The 24,723-nt window shown below is 44.9% G+C and overlaps 1 protein-coding gene across 21 annotated transcripts in view; it reads left to right on the forward strand.

Annotated features, from left to right (window-relative positions):
• LOC106576581 (neuron navigator 3) overlaps positions 1-24,723 on the forward strand; it is a 226,349-nt gene that overhangs the window by 144,049 nt on the left and 57,577 nt on the right. For all 21 annotated transcript variants that reach the window (XM_082964081.1, XM_082964077.1, XM_082964078.1 and 18 more), the window contains 3 exons: positions 2,499-2,607; positions 12,046-12,450; positions 14,895-15,014. In XM_082964081.1, coding sequence (XP_082820207.1) covers positions 2,499-2,607; positions 12,046-12,450; positions 14,895-15,014 — 634 coding nt within the window. The remainder of the gene's footprint in view (positions 1-2,498; positions 2,608-12,045; positions 12,451-14,894; positions 15,015-24,723) is intronic.

The following is a 24,723-nucleotide window of genomic DNA, read 5'->3' on the forward strand; positions in this document are numbered from 1 at the left end:
AGAGGTGCCGCTCACCAGCTCTTCCAAAATCAGGTCAGCTTTGAAGGTTGCTAACAGAGTTTGATGGACTCTGTACTCACTATGTATGTACTTTATAACACAATGACAGCATTCACTCTGCGTTGTATGTTGGGGTGATGCACCAAACGGTAAGTTAATATTCAGCTTGTGTGGAGTATATTCGTTCTCTAAATGTTAAGCGCTGGTTGACTGTTTAGTGAACAAAAAGTTCAACACAAAGGAACATGACAAGCCATTTTAAAAACCCACACGCATTCACCACATTTGGCCCAGTGTTGGCGTGGTTACAGCATTCCAATATGAAATAGAAAAAGCATGAAAACTTTATCAGCAGCGCTGACACATTCTGTTATTCCCTCATTAGACGCGTGTGCCGACTCATTCTGCAACGCTCCTTTGAGGAGATGGGTTGTTTTTTTGTTGTGCCTTGAAACTGGAAACTGCTGTGACTGGCATCCATTTTGGGTCTCCCACAACTCATGTTAATTACCAGCCCATGGTGTCCGCTGACAGAGGCGATGATGGCTGGAGCATAGCCAGGCCTAATTGGACTAGGCAGGCAGATATGCGGGGCCTTGCCCTTGGACTATAGCACTGTAGTGTCTTCCTACAGCTGTTGTGTCTACGACTGTGTTTGTGGGAAGACACTGCCACGGGTAAAATCCAAATGGCACCCTTTTCCCTGCACACTGCATTACTTTTGAACATGGCCTATAGGGCTCTAGCCAAAAGTAGTGCACTATGTAGGGAATAGGGCTCCATAGGGCTCTGGTCAAAAGTAGTGCACTATGTAGGGAATCGGGTGCCATTTGGAACGCTGCCTACAAGTACTGTAGCACTCTACTGCTTATTAGTAGCTCCCCAGTAGAATGGGCTTAATGTACTGCAATAGAATGGGCTTAATGTACTGCAATAGAATGGGCTTAATGTACTGCAATAGAATGGGCTTAATGTACTGCAATAGAATGGGCTTAATGTACTGCAATAGAATGGGCTTAATGTAGTGCTATAGAATGGGCTTAATGTACTACAATATAATGGGCTTAATGTAATGCAATAGAATGGGCTTAATGTACTGCAATAGAATGGGCTTAATGTACTGCAGTAGAGTGGGTTTAATATACTGCAGTAGAATGGGTTTAATATACTTCAGTAGAATGGGTTTAATATACTTCAGTAGAATGGGTTTTATATACTTCAGTAGACTGGGTTTAATATACTTCAGTAGAATGGGTTTAATATACTGCAGTAGAATGGGTTTAATATACTTCAGTAGAATGGGTTTAATATACTTCAGTAGAATGGGTTTTATATACTTCAGTAGAATGGGTTTTATATACTTCAGTAGAATGGGTTTTATATACTTCAGTAGAATGGGTTTAATATACTTCAGTAGAATGGGTTTAATATACTTCAGTAGAATGGATTTAATATACTGCAGTAGAATGGGTTTAATATACTGCAGTAGAATGGGTTTAATATACTGCAGTAGAATGGGTTTAATATACTGCAGTAGAATGGGTTTAATATACTGCAGTAGAATGGGTTTTATATACTGCAGTAGAATGGGTTTTATATACTGCAATAGAATGGGTTTAATATACTGCAGTAGAATGGGTTTAATATACTGCAGTAGAATGGGTTTAATATACTGCAGTAGAATGGGTTTAATATACTGCAGTAGAATGGGTTTAATATACTGCAGTAGAATGGGTTTAATATACTGCAGTAGAATGGGTTTAATATACTTCAGTAGAATGGGTTTAATATACTTCAGTAGAATGGGTTTAATATACTGCAGTAGAATGGGTTTAATATACTGCAGTAGAATGGGTTTAATATACTGCAACAGGCACTTTACTGTGAATGAGTCTTATATATAATTATTGTAAGTATATAAAACATGAAGTGGTTACAGTCGGAGCTGAACTGGAATCTGGGGAAAGGTCCTGTACTGAGATGAAATGCATTTGGATGGGACTGACTAAGATTTAAAGACTATCTGAGATTTAGCTATTGAGGCAAAATATATGTTGTAGCTTACAGATGGAGAGTGCAGCGTCATGGCAGTGGGTTTCTATGTTCGCGTTGAAAATGGCAGGACTGCAGAAATATCCCTGTTCCACTAAAAACATTTTTTCGTTGACAATTCCATCCTGACAGCTGAGACGGGTTCAAACTGTCGGCACAGCATCTTGGAATGCGTACCCATGCTACCTGTCAGAGTGCGTTGTCATGGTGATGTTGGTGATGCTGATGTATGGCGGCGTCTTGAGGAAACAGAATGTTACAGGAGCCCACATCTGGTGTAACATGAAGTTGCCCTTAGACGCTGATGTTGGGTCAGTTTAGCTTTTTCCCCACTAATGGTTAAGGTTAGAATTGGGACAGAGGAAGCTGATCCTAGATCTATACTTAAGGGAAACTTCACCACAGAGCCCAACATCTCTCATAAACCCCTTCTCTGTGCATTACAGGGGAAGACCCGGAGACGAGACGCATGAGGACAGTGAAGAACATTGCTGACCTACGGCAGAACCTGGAGGAGACCATGTCCAGTCTGCGGGGGACGCAAATCAGTCACAGGTGATCAACGGGCTCAGGAACGTCCACGGTGGGACTCAGGGTTGGGGTCAATTCCATTTCAATTCAAGACAATTCAGGAAGTACACTGAAATTCCAGTTATTTTCAATGCTTTCAATTACAACAATTTTGAATTGGAATTGGATTTGTTTTACTTTCTGAATTGACTGGAATTGAAATAGTTGACCTCGTACAATTACATGTTGATGTTTTTCATTCTCTGCAGTTCCTCAATCTAAAGTTGACATGATTATAATTATATCAGGTCCTCAACTAAAACACTGGTCAGTTATTATTTAGGATTCCTGATGTTTTCAGGATTTAAACTGTCTGGCATTCTATTTTAAGATTAAACATTCTGATTTGATCAGAATATAAAGGACAGATACCGTATCTCAGAAGTCTCAAAACTCTTTATGATTTTCCCCCAATTACTCTGTCTTGATATTTCCTAGATATTCTAATCAAGTACTTACACGCTACTGGCACACTTTGATGGTGTTTGAGGGGGACAGAAAACCACAACCTATCATGTCTGGTCCGTCACAACAACAGCCTGTTCGCATTAAAGGAATGTCTTGGCTGATCTCCGGCGAGTCATAATGATGATCATGGGTTCTTGTCATGACTCTGGGCTGTACTCCTCTCTTCTCCAATGGATTATTCTGATATTTCTGACCCATTTGTGGGGAAAATGGTGGCAAGGTGGCGGAACAGCCTTGACAGATGGCAGCGCGTGTTCTCTCACCGCCACCAGAAAGGAGCGCGGCGCTGCTGATCAATAAAGCACCATTGTTTCTCTAGCACATTGTCTACAGTTAGACCCCCAGGGGCCACTGCTGTTATTCCATTGAGACACTTAGAGATGTGATGAGGAGAGGACACCCAGCATGGAACATGAAGGATTATCAAACCCTCAACATCAGCCTTGATCAAACCTGTCTGCCCGCCTGTCTGTCTGCCCGCCTGTCTGTCTGCCCGCCTGTCTGTCTGCCCGCCTGTCTGTCTGCCCGCCTGTCTGCCTGTCTGCCCACCTGTCTGTCTGCCTGCCTGTCTGCCCATCTGCAGTCTGCCTGTCTGCCCATCTGCAGTCTGCCTGTCTGCCCGCCTGCCTGTCTGCCCGCCTGTCTGCCCGCCTGTAGGCCTGTCTGTCAGTCTGTCTGCTACAGTATATATGAGTGTAAATAGAGTGAGGGTATCAGACAGGAATTCACATGGGGCTCGTAACAACAGAATGGGCAAGCCATTAAAAGGTCTTTCACACAGAAATTGCCATTAAGAGGTAATCAGGGCGAAGGTTTTTCACCTCCATTGTAATGAATCACTGCTGCATGAAGAACCGGCCCACAGTGCGTGATTGTTATTTATATGAGGGATTTCTTTTCTCTTTTCTGACTGGAGCTTCATTTCCATCCTGTGGGTACTTCATGGCCAACTGGTCCAGCTGATAGAGAGGCTGTGTTTGTCATCAATCTGATATCCTGTCAGGAATAGTATAGAAATGTAAAGGACCTCTCTGCATGGTGGTTTCTCTGTTATAACCCATTTAAAGGACCTCTCTGCATGGTGGTTTCTCTGTTATAACCCATTTAAAGGACCTCTCTGTGTGGTGGTTTCTCTGTTATAACCCATTTAAATGACCTCTCTGTGTGGTGGTTTCTCTGTTATAACCCATTTGAAGGACCTCTCTGTGTGGTGGTTTCTCTGTTATAACCCATTTAAAGGACCTCTCTGTGTGGTGGTTTCTCTGTTATAACCCATTTAAAGGACCTCTCTGCATGGTGGTTTCTCTGTTATAACCCATTTAAAGGACCTCTCTGTGTGGTGGTTTCTCTGTTATAACCCATTTAAAGGACCTCTCTGTGTGGTGGTTTCTCTGTTATAACCCATTTAAAGGACCTCTCTGCATGGTGGTTTCTCTGTTATAACCCATTTAAAGGACCTCTCTGCATGGTGGTTTCTCTGTTATAACCCATTTAAAGGACCTCTCTGCATGGTGGTTTCTCTGTTATAACCCATTTAAAGGACCTCTCTGTGTGGTGGTTTCTCTGTTATAACCCATTTGAAGGACCTCTCTGTGTGGTGGTTTCTCTGTTATAACCCATTTGAAGGACCTCTCTGTGTGGTGGTTTCTCTGTTATAACCCATTTAAAGGACCTCTCTGTGTGGTGGTTTCTCTGTTATAACCCATTTAAAGGACCTCTCTTTGTGGTGGTTTCTCTGTTATAACCCATTTAAAGGACCTCTCTGCGTGGTGGTTTCTCTGTTATAACCCATTTAAAGGACCTCTCTGCATGGTGGTTTCTCTGTTATAACCCATTTAAAGGACCTCTCTGTGTGGTGGTTTCTCTGTTATAACCCATTTAAAGGACCTCTGTGTGGTGGTTTCTCTGTTATAACCCATTTAAATGACCTCTCTGCATGGTGGTTTCTCTGTTATAACCCATTTAAAGGACCTCTCTGCATGGTGGTTTCTCTGTTATAACCCATTTAAAGGACCTCTCTGCATGGTGGTTTCTCTGTTATAACCCATTTAAAGTACCTCTCTGTGTGGTGGTTTCTCTGTTATAACCCATTTAAAGTACCTCTCTGTGTGGTGGTTTCTCTGTTATAACCCATTTAAAGTACCTCTCTGCATGGTGGTTTCTCTGTTATAACCCATTTAAAGGACCTCTCTGCATGGTGGTTTCTCTGTTATAACCCATTTAAATGACCTCTCTGTGTGGTGGTTTCTCTGTTATAACCCATTTAAAGTACCTCTCTGTGTGGTGGTTTCTCTGTTATAACCCATTTGAAGGACCTCTCTGTGTGGTGGTTTCTCTGTTATAACCCATTTAAAGGACCTCTCTGCATGGTGGTTTCTCTGTTATAACCCATTTAAAGGACCTCTCTGTGTGGTGGTTTCTCTGTTATAACTCATGTACTGGTTGTTCTCTATGGCTGATTCTAACTTGTGAATCCCAGCCCCAGGGCCCCCCACCCGGTTTGTAATTGAACTCTGCTTGAAACAGAGCGCCATCCACCACAACACTAACATTCCTCACAGTAACCTCCACATTCCTCCAAGACCCAGACGTTGCATGCCACACCACCACAGATAATCTGTATCGATCAAAGCCCGTGTTTGATTCTCTGTCCAACCTACACCCAGAAGGAATGAAAAAAATAGTATTGATTGACATTTGAAGAGAAATATGTTTTCCGCATATGAAAAGATGCTGTGCTCTTCAAGGGCAATTCCCGAGATTGCAAGCAAAGAACAATTGCCCACAAAAATCCCTTTCCACTATGTATTAGTCCCATGGGATTCTGACTCTTCGGATGACATTTTAAATGCACTAGCTTTACCCGGTCTAGTTTGTTTAATTGGTGTTTACAGCGTTATAGGCAGAGTCAATTATTCACAGCTATACGATGTTTGGATATCTGCTGGGCAGATGCACCGTGCTGAGGAGAGCATGTGATTTCTCACAGATGCAGGCTTAGGCACTGTCTCAAATGGCACCCTGTTCCCTGTAGTGCACTGCTTTGACCAGAGCCCTGTGCACTGTGTAGGGAATAGGGTGCCATTTGGGACGTAGACTTGCAATAGCTAAACTCATTTCCTTCACGCCATCAGTGGTGAAACCAATTGATCTATAACACCTGTCAACCTGGGCGCCCACCGCACATACAGCTCTACCTCATCACCCCCATGCATTTCAACCAGCGGCAGCCCAATGCAGACCTATTGAATGAAGCTCTCCCATCCATGTCCATGCAGTACATACTCCAGACAGGCAGGATCATTATTCTACTGTCCTTCATATTACCTTAACCAGCGCACTCCAGGTCAACGATGGGAAAACAACATTCTCTGTAAATGTGGATACACACATCAAGGTTGTGCGCCCCCCCCCCCCCCCCCCCCCCCATTCTTCCTGTGCTGTTCCCACCCCGTTTCATCCTGACTATTGATTTCTGGGTTTGGAGAGGAAGAGGGCCGCTCCGGAGGTTAGCCTCCGTGATGACACCATATCAGTCTTCCACCTTCCTGAAGGCTGCAGGGTACCAGGAGTGTGTGTGTGTGTGTGTGTGTGTGTGTGTGTGTGTGTGTGTGTGTGTGTGTGTGTGTGTGTGTGTGTGTGTGTGTGTGTGTGTGGTGTGTGTGTGTGTGTGTGTGTGTGTGTGTGTGTGTGTGTGTGTATTAGATACATGGAAATGTGAGGGATCTGTCACCTACTACTGTATGTGGACTGACTCATGCCCTGGGCCCCATCCCCCACCAGCCTCTCCACCTAGACACTGATATAGATCACTTCAGGAGGTAGTCAGACCCCACCAAGACACTGATATAGATCACTTCAGGAGGTAGTCAGACCCCACCAAGACACTGATATAGATCACTTCAGGAGGTAGTCAGACCCCACCAAGACACTGATATAGATCACTTCAGGAGGTAGTCAGACTCCACCTAGACACTGAAATAGATCACTTCAGGAGGTAGTCAGACCCCACCTAGACACTGATATAGATCACTTCAGGAGGTAGTCAGACCCCACCTAGACACTGATATAGATCACTTCAGGAAGTAGTCAGACATGCATTGTGTTTTATTGTAGAGTAGATGGATCAGGACAGTGAAGCCATGTAAATCATCCTGATCCTAAAATCATTGACAACTGGCACCATTGGCTAATGCCATCAATATGTGTCATAAAATAAATAAATACATATTATTTTGAAAGAATAGCTGTGAAATGACGTAAATGTAATTAATTTGCCTACAAGGAGCCACCAGGGAATCTTATCACAATGCGTACACAATGGACGGATAAGAGACACATTTTAATAGCATGTGTAGACAAATTTCTGAAAATGTGGGCACAATCAGGATGTGGATAAGATCAGGTCACGTGACCCATGTTAGCTCCAAGTGTAAACAGGGCTTTAGAGAATCGCTTCAGACTACATTATTGGAGCTTCGGTACCAACATGTGCCATAGGGGGCAGTGGTGACCCTCTGACAATGGGGCTCCCACACCCTGCCCGCCTGCTTCCTGCCTGCTCACAGCACTGGCACAGGAATAATCAAACACACCTGCTCAGTGGCACGCCACAGCAGGTTATCTCAAACACTATGGGGGATACCTGATGGATACCTGATCAGGATCTGGCAACCAGATCTGGAACGCTACAGTCACAGCTCTCCTCTCTCCTCCAAACACACACACACATTACTTCTCCCTATCTCTCTCTCTCTGTCCACATACTGCAGAAACATATTGTTCCATAGAGACACACTGCTGTAATGTTACACACACACACACACACGCGTGTGTGTGTGTGTGTGTGTGTGTGTGTGTGTGTGTGTGTGTGTGTGTGTGTGTGTGTGTGTGTGTGTGTGTGTGTGTGTGTGTGTGTGTGTGTGTGTGTGTGTGTGTGTGTGTGTGTGTGTGTGTGTGTCCAAGGGGAGAATTCAGCGGGTGTTGATCGGAGGTTGATGGTGATGCAGAGTGGCTGTGACATTGCTAGCTATCTCCTTCCCTGGCTAGGATCACATGGCTGAAGCCTCTGTGTGCTCCTGATAGATCTCTCTCTCTCACACACACACACACACACACACACAGAACCTCACACACAGAACCTCACACACACACATACACACACACAACCTCACACACACACATACACACACACAACCTCATACACACAAACAACACCTCATACAACCTCACACGTACAATCTCACACACACAGACACACACTCACAAACCAACACTCACATGGTTGTCACCTCACACAACCCCAGGGGTTAGAGATGGATCAGTCTCAGTGTTAGACAGTGGTTAAAGATGGATCAGTCTCAGTGTTAGACAGTGGTTAAAGATGGATCGGTCTCAGTGTTAGACAGTGTTTAGAGATGGATCAGTCTCAGACAGTGGTTAAAGATGGATCGGTCTCAGTGTTAGACAGTGTTTAGAGATGGATCAGTCTCAGACAGTGGTTAAAGATGGATCAGTCTCAGTGTTAGACAATGATTAAAGATGGATCAGTCTCAGTGTTAGACAGTGGTTAAAGATGGATCAGTCTCAGTGTTAGACAGTGGTTAAAATGGATCAGTCTCAGACAGTGGTTTAAGATGGATCAGTCTCAGTGTTAGACAGTGGTTTAAGATGGATCAGTCTCAGTGTTAGACAGTGGTTAGAGATGGATCAGTCTCAGTGTTAGACAGTGGTTAGAGATGGATCAGTCTGTGATAGACAGTGGTTTAAGATGGATCATTCTCAGTGTTAGACAGTGGTTTAAGATGGATCAGTCTCAGTGTTAGACAGTGGTTAGAGATGGATCAGTCTCAGTGTTAGATTGTGATTAGAGATGGATCAGTCTGTTATAGACAGTGGTTTAAGATGGATCAGTCTCAGTGTTAGACAGTGGTTTAAGATGGATCAGTCTCAGTGTTAGACAGTGGGTAAAGATGGATCAGTCTCAGTGTTAGACAGTGGTTAAAGATGGATCAGTCTCAGTGTTAGATTGTGATTAGAGATGGATCAGTCTGTGTTAGACAGTGGTTAAAGATGGATCAGTCTCAGACAGTGGTTAAAGATGGATCGGTCTCAGTGTTAGACAGTGTTTAGAGATGGATCAGTCTCAGACAGTGGTTAAAGATGGATCAGTCTCAGTGTTAGACAGTGGGTAAAGATGGATCAGTCTCAGTGTTAGACAGTGGTTAAAGATGGATCAGTCTCAGTGTTAGATTGTGATTAGAGATGGATCAGTCTGTGTTAGACAGTGGTTAAAGATGGATTAGTCTCAGACAGTGGTTAAAGATGGATCAGTCTCAGTGTTAGATTGTGATTAGAGATGGATCAGTCTGTGATAGACAGTGGTTTAAGATGGATCAGTCTCAGTGTTAGACAGTGGTTTAAGATGGATCAGTCTCAGTGTTAGACAGTGGTTAGAGATGGATCAGTCTCAGTGTTAGATTGTGATTAGAGATGGATCAGTCTGTGTTAGACAGTGGTTAAAGATGGATCAGTCTCAGTGTTAGACAGTGGTTAAAGATGTATCAATCTCAGACAATGGTTAAAGATGGATCATTCTCAGTGTTAGACAGTGGTTAAAAATGGATCAGTCTCAGTGTTAGACAGTGGTTAGAGATGGATCAGTCTCAGTGTTAGACAGTGGTTTAAGATGGATCAGTCTCAGTGTTGGACAGTGGTTAGAGATTGATCAGTCTCAGTGTTAGACAGTGGTTAGAGATTGATCAGTCTCAGTGTTAGACAGTGGTTTAAGATGGATCAGTCTCAGTGTTCGACAGCGGTTAGAGATGGATCAGTCTCAGACAGTGGTTAAAGATAGATCAGTCTCAGTGTGGTTAGAGATGGATCAGTCTCAGTGTTAGACAGTGGTTAAAGATGGATCAGTCTCAGTGTTAGACAGTGGTTTAAGATGGATCAGTCTCAGTGTTAGACAGTGGTTAGAGATGGATCAGTCTCAGACAGTGGTTTAAGATGGATCAGTCTCAGTGTTAGACAGTGGTTAAAGATGGATCAGTCTCAGTGTTAGACAGTGGTTAAAGATGGATCAGTCTCAGTGTTAGACAGTGGTTAGAGATGGATCAGTCTCAGACAGTGGTTAAAGATGGATCAGTCTCAGTGTTAGACAGTGGTTAAAGATGGATCAGTCTGTGTTAGATTGTGATTAGAGATGGATCAGTCTGTGTTAGACAGTGGTTTAAGATGGATCAGTCTCAGTGTTAGACAGTGGTTAGAGATGGATCAGTCTCAGTGTTAGACAGTGGTTAAAATGGATCAGTCTCAGACAGTGGTTTAAGATGGATCAGTCTCAGTGTTAGACAGTGGTTAAAGATGGATCAGTCTCAGTGTTAGACAGTGGTTAAAGATGGATCAGTCTCAGTGTTAGACAGTGGTTAGAGATGGATCAGTCTCAGACAGTGGTTAAAGATGGATCAGTCTCAGTGTTAGACAGTGGTTAAAGATGGATCAGTCTGTGTTAGATTGTGATTAGAGATGGATCAGTCTGTGTTAGACAGTGGTTTAAGATGGATCAGTCTCAGTGTTAGACAGTGGTTAGAGATGGATCAGTCTCAGTCTTAGACAGTGGTTAAAGATGGATCAGTCTCAGTGTTAGACAGTGGTTAGAGATCGATCAGTCTCAGACAGTGGTTAAAGATGGATCAGTCTCAGTGTTAGACAGTGGTTAGAGATGGATCAGTCTTAGACAGTGGTTAAAGATGGATCAGTCTCAGTGTTAGACAGTGGTTTTAGATGGATCAGTCTCAGACAGTGGTTAGAGATGGATCAGTCTCAGACAGTGGTTTAAGATGTATCAGTCTCAGTGTTAGACAGTGGTTTTAGATGGATCTCATCTGTCCCTAATGATCATCACAATCCATCTTGTTGTTATGCTCCTCTCAGCATCTTTACTTTAGCTCTTGTCAGATACAGTTTCAATCTATTTAAAATCAAGTTTTATATCCTGTTTTATAAATCATTAGATATAAACAGCCATAGTGTGAATAGGATGGAATGTATTGGAACATGTAGATTTTAGGACATTGAAATTTGTGGATTATACACCAATGATGGAGATGACCCCCAAACATGAGTGTAATGTAGTTATCTTTCCACCAGAGAGAGCTCAAGCAGCGTGTGCATGTGTGTGTGTGTGTACGTGTGTGTGTGTGCGTGCAATAGAGCACTTTCAGTACAGAGCAAAAACTGAGATTGTGTTTTGCATAACTGTGATTATGCGTTTTACATAGTTTTTGAGTGAACTATCCCTTTAAAACACTGAAAGAAATAGAACTTTAGAAAGGTCAGGCTACGAGATAGCAGGCCAGACACACACAAACACACACATACAGTAGGTGATGTGTGTATGTGGAGATAACGAGTGGCATCCATTTTAGGGAGACTGCTTCGTTGCAACAACACTACCAATCTTTCTGCCTGAGCAATTTATCCTTCATACAACAGTGCACATGCTAATAGGAACATATTTTAGGGAGTGGACATTTGGGTCTGTGTGTTGAGCTGACTATTGGTTCACCGTATGGTCATTCAATAGGGTCTCTCCAAACTAAACTCCTGTCACCTTTGGGTGAAGTTGACCTTAGATGCTGATCTTGGATCAGTTGTGCACCCCAGAGCTCACCCTGGTGGAAAGATTGGGAATATTTGTGAAGTGTCAGCAGAGCTGAAAGTATTGATCTCTCTGCTCAAATCCTCTCTGTGGCTGTGCCAGGGGGCTGAGCTGATCTGTCCCTAAACGTTCCTAATCACGCTCTCTTTCTCACTCTCCCCCTCTCTCACTCTTTTCCTCTCTCTCTTTTCCTCTATGTCTCTCTCTCTCTCTTTTCCCCTCTCCCTCTCTCTCCCCTCTCTCTCTCTCTCTCTCCCTCTTTTCTGCTCTCTCCAACTCTCTGCCCTCTTCAGCACCTTGGAGACGACCTTCGACAGCACAGTGACCACAGAGGTCAACGGGCGGAGCATCACCAGTCGCTCCGCCCCCATGACCTCCTGGCGCCTCGGCCAATCAGCCCCAAGCCCCCGCCTACAAGCAGGCGACGCCCCTTCTATGCCCAGTACCTACACCACAGTCCCACCACCTCGGACGGGTGCCAGCACAGGTGGCGCCACTGGGCGGTACGGTCACTCGGACTCCTCCCGGTTTGTGTACAGCGCCCCCCTGAGGCGAGCGGCGACGGCAGGGGCGAGAGGGGCCGAGCAGGGGGAGAAGGGAGGAGGGCCGGAGGGGATGCTGGAGATGGACGTGGCAGGGTACATGAGCGATGGAGACATCCTGGGGAAGAACGTCAAGACAGATGACATCACCAGTGGGTAAGCGACTACGCCATAGACAGAATAGAATCGATTTTATATTGTCCGTTGGTTAGAACGTAAACGTGTCCCAACACCCCCAGACACACACACATTCAGGGTCAGTCCTGTTACTGAAAAAAGAAAATCACAGTTATTGCCAAGGCCTTCGCGATTCTTCCAAATGGAATGGTGAGACAGGAGAACATATGAGGGGTGATGAAGTTGTGGCATTCACACAGCTATTGAGCTGCGACGGGAGGAATTCACCATACATGTACACTGCTCAAAAAAATAAAGGGAACACTTAAACAACACAATGTAACTCCAAGTCAATCACACTTCTGTGAAATCAAACTGTCCACTTAGGAAGCAACACTGATTGACAATACATTTCACATGCTGTTGTGCAAATGGAATAGACAACAGGTGGAAATTATAGGCAATTAGCAAGACACCCCCAATAAAGGAGTGGTTCTGCAGGTGGGGACCACAGACCACTTCTCAGTTCCTATGCTTCCTGGCTGATGTTTTGGTCACTTTTGAATGCTGGCAGTGCTTTCACTCTAGTGGTAGCATGAGACGGAGTCTACAACCCACACAAGTGGCTCAGGTAGTGCAGCTCATCCAGGATGGCACATCAATGCGAGCTTTGGCAAGAAGGTTTTCTCTGTCTATCAGCGTAGTGTCCAGAGCATGGAGGCGCTACCAGGAGACAGGCCAGTACATCAGGAGATGTGGAGGAGGCCGTAGGAGGGCAACAACCCAGCAGCAGGACGGCTACCTCCGCCTTTGTGCAAGGAGGAGCAGGAGAAGCACTGCCAGAGCCCTGCAAAATGACCTCCAGCAGGCCACAAATGTGCATGTGTCTGCTCAAACGGTCAGAAACAGACTCCATGAGGGTGGTATGAGGGCCCGACGTCCACAGGTGGAGGTTGTGCTTACAGCCCAACACCGTGCAGGACGTTTGGCATTTGCCAGAGAACACCAAGATTGGCAAATTCGCCACTGGCGCCCTGTGCTCTTCACAGATGAAAGCAGGTTCACACTGAGCACGTGACAGACGTGACAGAGTCTGGAGATGCCGTGGAGAACGTTCTGCTGCCTGCAACATCCTCCAGCATGACCGGTTTGGCGGTGGGTCAGTCATGGTGTGGGGTGGCATTTCTTTGGGGGGCCGCACAGCCCTCCATGTGCTCGCCAGAGGTAGCCTGACTTCCTTTAGGTACCGAGATGAGATCCTCAGACCCCTTGTGAGACCACATGCTGGTGCGGTTGGCCCTGGGTTCCTCCTAATGCAAGACAATGCTAGACCTCATGTGGCTGGAGTGTGTCAGCAGTTCCTGCAAGAGGAAGGCATTGATGCTATGGACTGGCCCGCCCGTTCCCCAGACCTGAATCCAATTGAGCACATCTGGGACATCATGTCTCGCTCCATCCACCAATGCCACGTTCCACCACAGACTGTCCAGGAGTTGGCGGATGCTTTAGTCCAGGTCTGGGAGGAGATCCCTCAGGAGACCATCCGCCACCTCATCAGGAGCATGCCCAGGTGTTGTAGGGAGGTCATACAGGCACGTGGAGGCCACACACACTACTGAGCCTCATTTTGACTTGTTTTAAGGACATTACATCAAAGTTGGATCAGCCTGTAGTGTGGTTTTCCACTTTCATTTTGAGTGCGACTCCAAATCCAGACCTCCATGGGTTGATAAATTGGATTTCCATTGATTATTTTTGTGTGATTTTGTTGTCAGCACATTCAACTATGTAAAGAAAAAAGTATTTAATAAGATTATTTCTTTCATTCAGATCTAGGATGTGTTGTTTAAGTGTTCCCTTTATTTTTTTGAGAAGTATACATTCCATACCAACTCTCAATAGTGCGCTGGCTGACACATCACTCAGTGAGTAAGAATAGCCCCAGATCTATTGTACATCACTGTGTTAGCTGTTAACCTTCCTCTGTGAACACTGATAAGTGCTCTTCCCCAACACCCACATGATCTGTGTCCCAGATGGCACCTTTTTCCCTATATAGTGCACTACATTTGACCAGGCCTCATAGGGCTCTGGTATAAAGTAGTGCACTATAAAGGGAATAGGGTGCCATGTGGAACTTATCCCTGCATTAGTTCTCCCATCCTATTTGTTCATGTATGAAATTGATTTATTGAACACCACCCGAACGAACCATCCACATTAACTATGATTAAGTTACTGTAGGGGCAAAACGTATAGCACCTAGGGATGAAAAAGTGATTAGCTGAATTATGATCCTAATTAGCTTAAACCTAATGTGCGTTCATGTCCTATCAGCCGTCTCTGATTACAACCCTGTAAATGTGTGCGCACACACGTGGGCATGCACACACGTACACACACTCCCAATACACACACTCACACTCCCGATACTCACAGTGGCGAACACAACCCAGCTTAGTGATTTAGTTTCTTCTTCGTAGGTACCTTACAGACGGTGGTCTTCACCTATACTCACGGAACGTCGGTCGCGCCCCTGACCTGAACACGTCGCTAGAGGTCACCCAGAGGGTGGTCAAGGAGGTGCACGGGGACGCAGACAGGTAAGGGCGTGGCTTCATCACAACTATTTGGGTTACTGGTGGAGGAGGGTGCAATTTCCCCTAGCTGATGATCTTGGATCATTATTGTATTTTCTCCACTAACGATTAAGGCTAGGATTGGGGGAGGGGAAGCTGATCCTGGATCTGTACCTTTGGGAAACTTTAACACGGAGTTCTACTTGTGTTTCTGGACCACAGCTAGTTCTCCAACCCTATAGACTGTATTGAAACCAATGGGAGAAACTGTGGCTTCTTGATTGAAGAATACGATTAGTTGAATCAGTTTGTGTTACTGCTTGGGCTGAAGCAAAAGCCTGCTGCATCCACATGGTGCGTTGTAGATCAAATTCCACAGTTTCTCTCTAATAGCTTTTCATATTAGCACAGATTTTACTGATAGCTGCTTTTTTTAAAGGAAGGTTTTACTAGCAGTGACTGTGATATGTGGTTGTTGAATTTACTGAATGTAAGTCGCTCTGGATAAGAGCGTCTGCTAAATTACCCAGATGTAAATGTAAGACGAGAATGCCCTTCGCCAGAAATGACACGCTCTCTAGTCTCCCAGACAGAGAGAAAGCTGCCGTCGCAAACCAGGCGGAAGAGAAATGTGTCATTGATTTAATTCTGTCAAGCTGTGATTTGACGACAGGCAATCATAGAAGCGGGGAGAGAAGTGATGAGGTGATGTTGCAGCGTGGATAAAGGGATTCGGAGAAGACTTAAATGAATGTGTTCTTGGAAGTTTGAGAAATGTCTGTAAATTGGATGCAGTACTCTGCTGGTTACTCTGTGGACTCCCAGATTCATTCAATTATCAGACTGTCAGAATCCACTGTTCTGGAGGAAGAACTTTTTCAAGCTTCTAACAAAATCTTTGGTTTGATAGTATGTTTCATTTCCTATCTGTTCAATTATTATTATTATTTTCTATACATTTGTGGTTCCGACTATAATGGTAAGTGTCATTATTTGGCGAACAGGAGGACAGAATAAGAGAAAGGGTCTGAGCAGAGTAAATGTTACGTTGATTTATCAAAGAGGAAGAAAAATATTTTGCTTGGTGTGTCTTCCTTTGTGCTCCTAGACTTGATCAACAAACGGTTGTTTTGTATACTGGAGGGTTGGAGGTTCTCTGTAGCAGTCAGAGGAGAGAGTCAGATCATATCTGGGACTTTCCAACCGTCAAAGCGGCGGGTTTGAATACAGTATAACCTCTACACTCATCACGTTAACTCTCATCTCGCTGTCAGCCTGTCAGCTTTGATCTGGAGGTGAACTGACTGATAGATTCAAGCTAATCAAACGCATCAGAAGTCCAGACCACACTGTCCACTGTGCTGTCCACTGTGCTGTCTTCCCCCACACTCCACTTTCACTCATATCGCCTCCAGACGTGGGTTTATATACTATTTGAAATCATTTAAAATATTTTATCTAAGCTTGATTGAGCTTGCCCTGACATAATAAATCTGCTTCTGAACAATTTCTGAACAATTTCAAATACTATCTGAACCCAGGATCGCCTCCTCCTGCATGTACTACGCTCTATTCACTACCCCTAACTAATCCATACCAAACTTTAAGATGACAGCGTGACTTTTACTGGAGGACGTAGTTGCATAGTCTGGCACCTCAGGGATAATGGGATATGTAGTCTCTGATCCCATAGACGTGGGAAGGAGGCCAGGTATAGCAGCCTAGATAAGGATCTTTCAGGAGTAAATTACGGAAGGCTGCTTTTTGCCTGGAGGAGGGAGACTAAATCCCCCTGCTCTAATGCTTCCTTCCTGGCACCCTATTCCCTATATAATACAATACTACTGACCAGGCCTCATAGGGCTCTGGTCAAAAATACTGCACTATATAGGGAATAGGGTGCCATTTGCGATGCATCCGGTGCGTGTCAGTGTGTGATTGTAGCGCCTGACATTTCTCAGTCCCACTGACATCTGACGGGCTCTGGGAAGGAAATTCATTTGGGAGCATCTCGCTCAACTGAGCTAGGCTTTTGTGCAGTGTGCTCACTCACTCACTCACTCACTCACTCACTCACTCACTCACTCACTCACTCACTCACTCACTCACTCACTCACCGTGACGGATACATTCAAATCATTCTCATCCCAAAACTTTTGGAACACCTTGGAACATGCAGAAGTCCATATTTCCTAAAGCCCCTGCCTAACTTTGCCCTAACTTTCTCTCCTGTCCTCTCGGCATCCAAACTGGTACTACATGCTGCAGTACCTCTTCTCACGTAGAGAAACTGTGCTCTCTCCACAACAGGAGCATTTTTACGGAGATGGTTGACTACAGGCTTGTTAGAAGCAATCAAGACTTGCTTTGATGCCTGGTGTCCTTTGACCTGGAGTTCCTACTTGCCTCTTCACTGCGTTTTCACAGTCAAAGGTCCAGTTGTTAGCAGTTTACTGTGTGAAAAACTCCATCCTGAAATTCAGCTTTAAACCAACCAAATCGAATATTGTTCCATACACCGGTAGTTAATAGTAAGCAATTTAACATGTTAAACCAATTTAATTTCTCAATTTAAACTTTTGGGCTTGGTTGTTAAACTTGATGGACTGTTTTCCTGGACCCAGATAAAGCCTAGTACCGGATAAATAAATAGAAATACTCTGTAGGGAATCTCCTTTGAAATTGCTTTTAAATCCAGGAATAGTCTTAATCTGGGTCCAGGAAAACAAACCGGCACTATTCCACCCAAAATGAGCTTCCATCTTGGGACTAGTCTTCCTTCCCATTGGTCACAGCTCCCTGACAAATTACAAGGCCTAATTGAGACAGTAAACAGGCCCATCCTCAGCCAGAGACAGAGAGATGGAGCGAGAGAGAGATTTGGAAGAGGTACTGTAAAAAATGTGTTTTTTTTGCATGAAGAGCTCCGTTGGGGCTCATTACCTTTCATGGTTATGTCTGCTAACCAATGAGTCCCCTGGCAGCTCTCAAGGCAGCGGTATCCATAACACTACGGAGGCTATCTAGCTAAATCCATCTAAATGAATACTGATTGGGAATGGTAAGTAACATTTGAAGGAAGAGACCATCTGGTGCGGAAACAGTGTGGATTTGTGTTTAGTGCTATGGAGTTTTTATTAGTTGTTTTTTTTACAGTAGGCTGCCTAAACAGTTGGAGTGGATGTGTGCATGAGTCTGTTCAATACTGATGTCATAAATGCATATGCCACTAATGATCGCTCAATCGAAAAAGCAATGCATTGTATTTACATGAAGCTGGCTTCGATAGTTGAGCTGGTGATGTGAGGCTCAGGTTTGCTCATTCATTTTATACAAGAATTAGATGCAAGCCTCATAACTGAGGAACCTGTATAAACAGAGTTAGGGTAATGTGGCTGTATTGTCTTTCAGGAGGTCACAAACATGAAACAAAACGGACCGGGTCGTAGCTGGCTTCTCCACCGATCGTTTCCACATTCTCCAGAATAAGAATATTGTTCAATTCTCAAATTCTGGGATGTAGTAGAATTTGGCGGGAAAGTTCCTTTGTTCTACTGTGACCCTCTCTCTCCCATATTGCATGGTCAGGGAGACAAGAGTCTTTTCAAGGAATTTACAACGTGGTTGTAAAGTCGTAAAACTGCCCCCCCTTCCTAACAGGAGAGGGGGACATTGCCTTACAAAGGGCTCATTGCCATGCCAATGGCCTCATAAAGAAAAGTCCTATTGAGATGGCACAGTAGCACTGCCAGTCAATGGCCTCATTCTCCTGTTTCATTAGTGTTGAGATGGAACAGTAGCACTGCCAGTCAATGGCCTCATTCTCCTGTTTCATTAGTGTTGAGATGGAACAGTAGCACTGCCAGTCAATGGCCTCATTCTCCTGTTTCATTAGTGTTGAGATGGAACAGTAGCACTGCCAGTCAATGGCCTCATTCTCCTGTTTCATTAGTGTTGAGATGGAACAGTAGCACTGCCAGTCAATGGCCTCATTCTCCTGTTTCATTAGTGTTGAGAAGGAACAGTAGCACTGCCAGTCAATGGCCTCATTCTCCTGTTTCATTAGTGTTGAGATGGAACAGTAGCACTGCCAGTCAATCTCCAGTTTCATTAGTGTTGAGATGAAACAGTAGCATTGCCAGTCAATGGCCTCATCCTCCTGTTTCATCAGTATTGAGAAATCTTTTTTTTTAAATGTAATACACCTTTATTTAACCAGGTAGGCAAGTTGAGAACAAGTTCTCATTTACATCTGCGACCTGGCCAAGATAAAGCACAGCAGTTCGACACATACAACAACACAGAGTTACACATGGAATAAACAAACATACAGTCAATAATACAGTAGAAAAAAATCTATATACAGTGTGTGCAAATGAGGTAAGATAAGGGAGGTAAGGAAATAAATAGGCCATGGTGGCGAAGTAAATACAATATAGCAATTAAACACTGGAATGGTAGATGTGTAGAAGATGATTGTGCAAGTAGAGATACTGGGGTGCAAAGGAGCAGGATAAATAAATAAATACAGTATGGGGATGAGGTAGTTGGATGGGCTGTTTACAGATGCAGTGATCTGTGAGCTGCTCTGATAGCTGGTGCTTAAAGCTAGTGAGGGAGATATGAGTCTCCAGCTTCAGTGATTTTTGCAGTTCGTTCCAGTCATTGGCAGCAGAGAACTGGAAGGAAAGGCGGCCAAATTAGGAATTGGCTTTGGGTGAGACCAGTGAGATATACTTGCTGGAGCGCGTGCTACGGGTGGGTGCTGCTATGGTGACCAGTGAGCTGAGACAAGGCGGGGCTTTACCTAGCAGAGACTTGTAGATGACCTGGAGCCAGTGGGTTTGGCGACGAGTGTGAAGCGAGGGCCAGGATATGAGAGCGTACAGGTCGCAGTGGTGGGTAGTATATGAGGCTTTGGTGACAAAACGGATGGCACTGTGATAGACTGCATCCAATTTATTGAGTAGGGTGTTGGAGGCTATTTTATAAATGACATCGCTGAAGTCGAGGATCGGTAGGATGGTCAGTTTTACGAGGGTATATTTGGCAGCATGAGTGAAGGATGCTTTGTTGTGAAATAGGAAGCCGATTCTAGATTTCATTTTGGATTGGAGATGCTTAATGTGAGTCTGGAAGGAGAGTTTACAGTCTAACCAGACACCTAGGTATTTGTAGTTGTCCACATATTCTAAGTCAGAACCGTTCAGGGTAGTGATGTTGGACGGGCGGGCAGGTGCGGGCAGTGATCGGTTGAAGAGCATGCATTTAGTTTTACTTGCATTTAAGAGCAGTTGGAGGCCACGGAAGGAGTGTTGTATGGCATTGAAGCTCGTCTGGTGGTTAGTTAACACAGTGTCCAAAGAAGGGCCAGAAGTATACAGAATGGTGTCGTCTGCGTAGAGGTGGATCAGAGAATCACCAGCAGCAAGAGCGACATCATCGATGAATACAGAGAAGAGGTCGGCCCGAGAATTGAACCCTGTGGCATCCCCATAGAGATTGCCAGAGGTCCGGACAACAGGCCCTCCGATTTGACACACTGCACTCTATCAGAGAAGTAGTTGGTGAACCAGGCGAGGGAATCATTTGTGAAACCAAGGCTATTGAGTCTGCCAATAAGAATGTGGTGATTGACAGAGTCGAAAGCCTTGGCCAGGTCAATGAATACAGCTGCACAGTAATGTCTCTTATCAATGGCTTTTATGATGTCGCTTAGGACCTTGAGCGTGGCTGAGGTGCACCCATGACCAGCTCTGAAACCGGACTGCATAGCGGAGAAGGTACGGTGGCATTCGAAATGGTCGGTAATCTGTTTGTTAACTTGGCTTTCGAAGACCTTAGAAAGGCAGGGTAGGATAGATATAGATCTGTAGCAGTTTGGGTCTAGAGTGTCTCCCCCTTTCCAATCTTTGGGAATTTCAGACGATATGAAAGAGAGGTTGAACAGGCTAGTAATAGGGGTTGCAACAATTTCGGCAGATAATTTTAGAAAGAGAGGGTCCAGATTGTCTAGCCCGGCTGATTTGTAGGGGTCCAGATTTTGCAGCTCTTTCAGAACATCAGCTATCTGGATTTGGGTGAAGGAGAAATGAGGGAGGCTTGGGCGAGTTGCTGTGGGGAGTGCATGGCTGTTGACCAGGGTAAGGGGAGCCAGGTGGAAAGCATGGCCAGCCGTAGAAAAATGCATATTGAAATTCTCAATTATAGTGGATTTATCGGTGGTGACAGTGTTTCCTAGCCTCAGTGCAGTGGGCAGCTGGGAGGAGGTGCTCTTATTCTCCATGGACTTTACGGTGTCCCAGAACTTTTTTGAGTTTGTGCTACAGGATTCAAATTTCTGCTTGAAAAAGCTAGCCTTAGCTTTCCTAACTGCCTGTGTATATTGGTTCCTGAATTCCCTGAAAAGTTGCATATCACGGGGGCAATTCGATGCTAATGCAGAACGCCACAGGATGTTTTTGTGCTGGTCAAGGGCAGTCAGATCTGGAGAGAACCAAGGGCAGTATCTCTTCCTGGTTCAAAATTTTTTTGCACCGCCAGTCAAGACTCATCCTCCTGTTTCACCAGTATTGAGACGTCTTGCACCGCCAGTCAAGACTCATCCTCCTGTTTCATCAGTATTGAGACGTCTTGCACCGCCAGTCAAGACTCATCCTCCTGTTTCATCCGTATTGAGACGTCTTGCACCGCCGTTCAAGATTCATCCTCCTGTTTCACCAGTATTGAGACGTCTTGCCCCGCCAGTCAAGACTCATCCTCCTGTTTCATCAGTATTGAGACGTCTTGCCCCGCCAGTCAAGATACATCCTCCTGTTTCATCAGTATTGAGACGTCTTGCCCCGCCAGTCAAGACTCATCCTCCTGTTTCATCAGTATTGAGACGTCTTGCACCGCCAGTCAAGACTCATCCTCCTGTTTCATCAGTATTGAGACGTCTTGCACCGCCAGTCAAGACTCATCCTCCTGTTTCACCAGTATTGAGACGTCTTGCACCGCCAGTCAAGACTCATCCTCCTGTTTCATCAGTATTGAGACGTCTTGCACCGCCAGTCAAGACTCATCCTCCTGTTTCACCAGTATTGAGACGTCTTGCCCCGCCAGTCAAGACTCATCCTCCTGTTTCATCAGTATTGAGACGTCTTGCACCGCCAGTCAAGATTCATCCTCCTGTTTCATCAGTATTGAGACGTCTTGCACCGCCACCCTTTAGACCTTTGTTAGCAGCTAGCTGTGGTTAATGCCCTGAGGCGGCAGCAAAACTTGTGTCAAAGGAGACGGCCGTCAAAACAAAGCCTCTATTCACTGTCAAGGTGATTCACATGAAAGAGAAAGGTCTTGAGTCAATCCTTGAGCCACAATGAAGGAGAATCATTCCAAGCCTTTCTTACTTTCTCTGAAGAGAATATTGGATTCTGACAAGGTCATGTTATGTACTGGCCTTCAGCATTTGATATGGAAAATGCGATGGAAGAATGGGTACAAATTTGGTTCTGATGCTGTTACAATCTGAAATTCCACCTTCATGAACAGATGCCTAAGCAAGTGATGCATTTCCCCGTAAACGGTGTTGCCAGTCTGCAGTAGACACAATAACTAGTCAAACTGTGGCTTTTCTACATCCCCTCTCATGATCTGGCATTATGAAACAATTGTGACTTCTGCTCTAGCTAACAGCCCATCTAAAAATAGCCCAACTCATGCATCATAAATGAGTGTGTGCTCGTTGCTCTACTGTCAGGCGAGGCCGTCGAGGCACAAGCGGGTGTGTTTTGACACGACAGCCTCCTGATTCCCAGCACAGGCATGAATAAGTAAAGGGCTCTGCTTTTAGCGTCTCTGTCTCTAAGTCTATCCCTCTGCTTCCTACATGGAGCCAGCTAGGAGGAGGTCGGACTGGTGATGGCAGCTGGCTCTGCACTTTTCTGTTTGAAAAGGAAGCTTTGGGGGATTGGAGTGTGTGTGTGTGTCTGTGTGTGTCTGTGTGTGCGTGCGTGTGCATGCATGCGTGCGTGTGTGTGTGTTATGTTGTTAAAAAGCAGACACACACTGATCCAGACAGGAGGGAGCGGTTGTGGTATCACTTCATGGCTCTGCAGTGCTGAAGTAAGCAGTACAGGGGATGGTTTTTGCAGAGTCATTGACAAAGCCAATTGTTATATAAGGGTTGTGCTTCTGGTACAGTTCATGTGCACTAAAGCAACCACTGAGGGCACCACTTGAAAGGAAAGTGTCCTTGCTCACAACCTGAAGTTGTTATTTGTAGGACTTTCTGTTTTTGCAGTCAGTTTTAAAATACTTTACTGCAATGTCCAAAATAGTACCTGTTGTGTCAGAAAATGTGCTTTCAAGTAATGTTGGAAGAAGGTTCATTGTAGATATAGGTGTCCTTCTGTGAGTGTGTGTGCCGTCTCTTAGAAATGGAAAAAGCACGGTTTCCTCATTGCATACACTAATTATCTATTTGTTTACCATGGCTCAGAGTGAAACAATGTTTTACTTTGAAGCTCAGTTTTTCTGGCATTTCTTATGCACTGGCATTGGTCCAAGTTTCTCTGGCATTCCCCATTCAGCAAACTGTATTCATCATTAACCAGAGTAATATTCTCCTGGGGAGGAAGGGCCTGTCATGAACCCATTGACCGTACTAATTAAAGTCTAAATAATTTAGTAGAGTCAATGGTGTAAGGAATGGGCACAGATTGTCACAGATATGTATTCTGGTCCTACTGTAGGAGGGGGATGGGGGTATCATCTCTCATCAGGATGATGTGTCATCTCTCATCAGGATGATGTGTCATCTCTCATCAGGATAGGGTATCATCTCTCATCAGGATGGGGGTATCATCTCCCATCAGGATGGGGTATCATCTCTCATCAGGATGGGGTGTCATCTCTCATCAGGATGATGTGTCATCTCTCATCGGGATGGGGTATCATCTCTCATCAGGGTGGGGTATCATCTCTCATCAGGATAGGGTATCATCTCTCATCAGGATGGGGTATCATCTCTCATCAGGATGATGTGTCATCTCTCATCAGGGTGGGGTATCACCTCTCATCAGGGTGGGGTATCATCTCTCATCAGGATGGGGTATCATCTCTCATCAGGATGGGGTATCATCTCTCATCAGGATGATGTGTCATCTCTCATCAGGATGATGTGTCATCTCTCATCAGGATGGGGTATCATCTCTCATCAGGATGGGGGTATCGTCTCTCATCAGGATGGGGTATCATCTCTCATCAGGATGGGGGTATCGTCTCTCATCAGGATGGGGTATCGTCTCTCATCAGGATGGGGGTATCGTCTCTCATCAGGATGGGGGTATCGTCTCTCATCAGGATGGGGTATCGTCTCTCATCAGGATGGGGTATCATCTCTCATCAGGATGGGGTATCATCTCTCATCAGGATGGGGTATCATCTCTCATCAGGATGGGGGTATCATCTCTCATCAGGATGGGGGTATCATCTCTCATCAGGATGGGGGTATCATCACTCATCAGGATGGGGTATCATCTCTCATCAGGATGATGTGTCATCTCTCATCAGGATAGGGTATCATCTCTCATCAGGATGATGTGTCATCTCTCATCAGGATGGGATGTCATCTCTCATCAGGATGGGGTATCATCTCTCATCAGGATGGGGTATCATCTCTCATCAGGATGAGTGTGTCATCTCTCATCAGGATGGGGTATCATCTCCCATCAGGATAGGATATCCTACT

Source organism: Salmo salar, chromosome 17 (assembly GCF_965601325.2).
Source record: "Salmo salar chromosome 17, fSalSal1, whole genome shotgun sequence".
Classification (NCBI taxonomy): domain Eukaryota; kingdom Metazoa; phylum Chordata; class Actinopteri; order Salmoniformes; family Salmonidae; genus Salmo; species Salmo salar.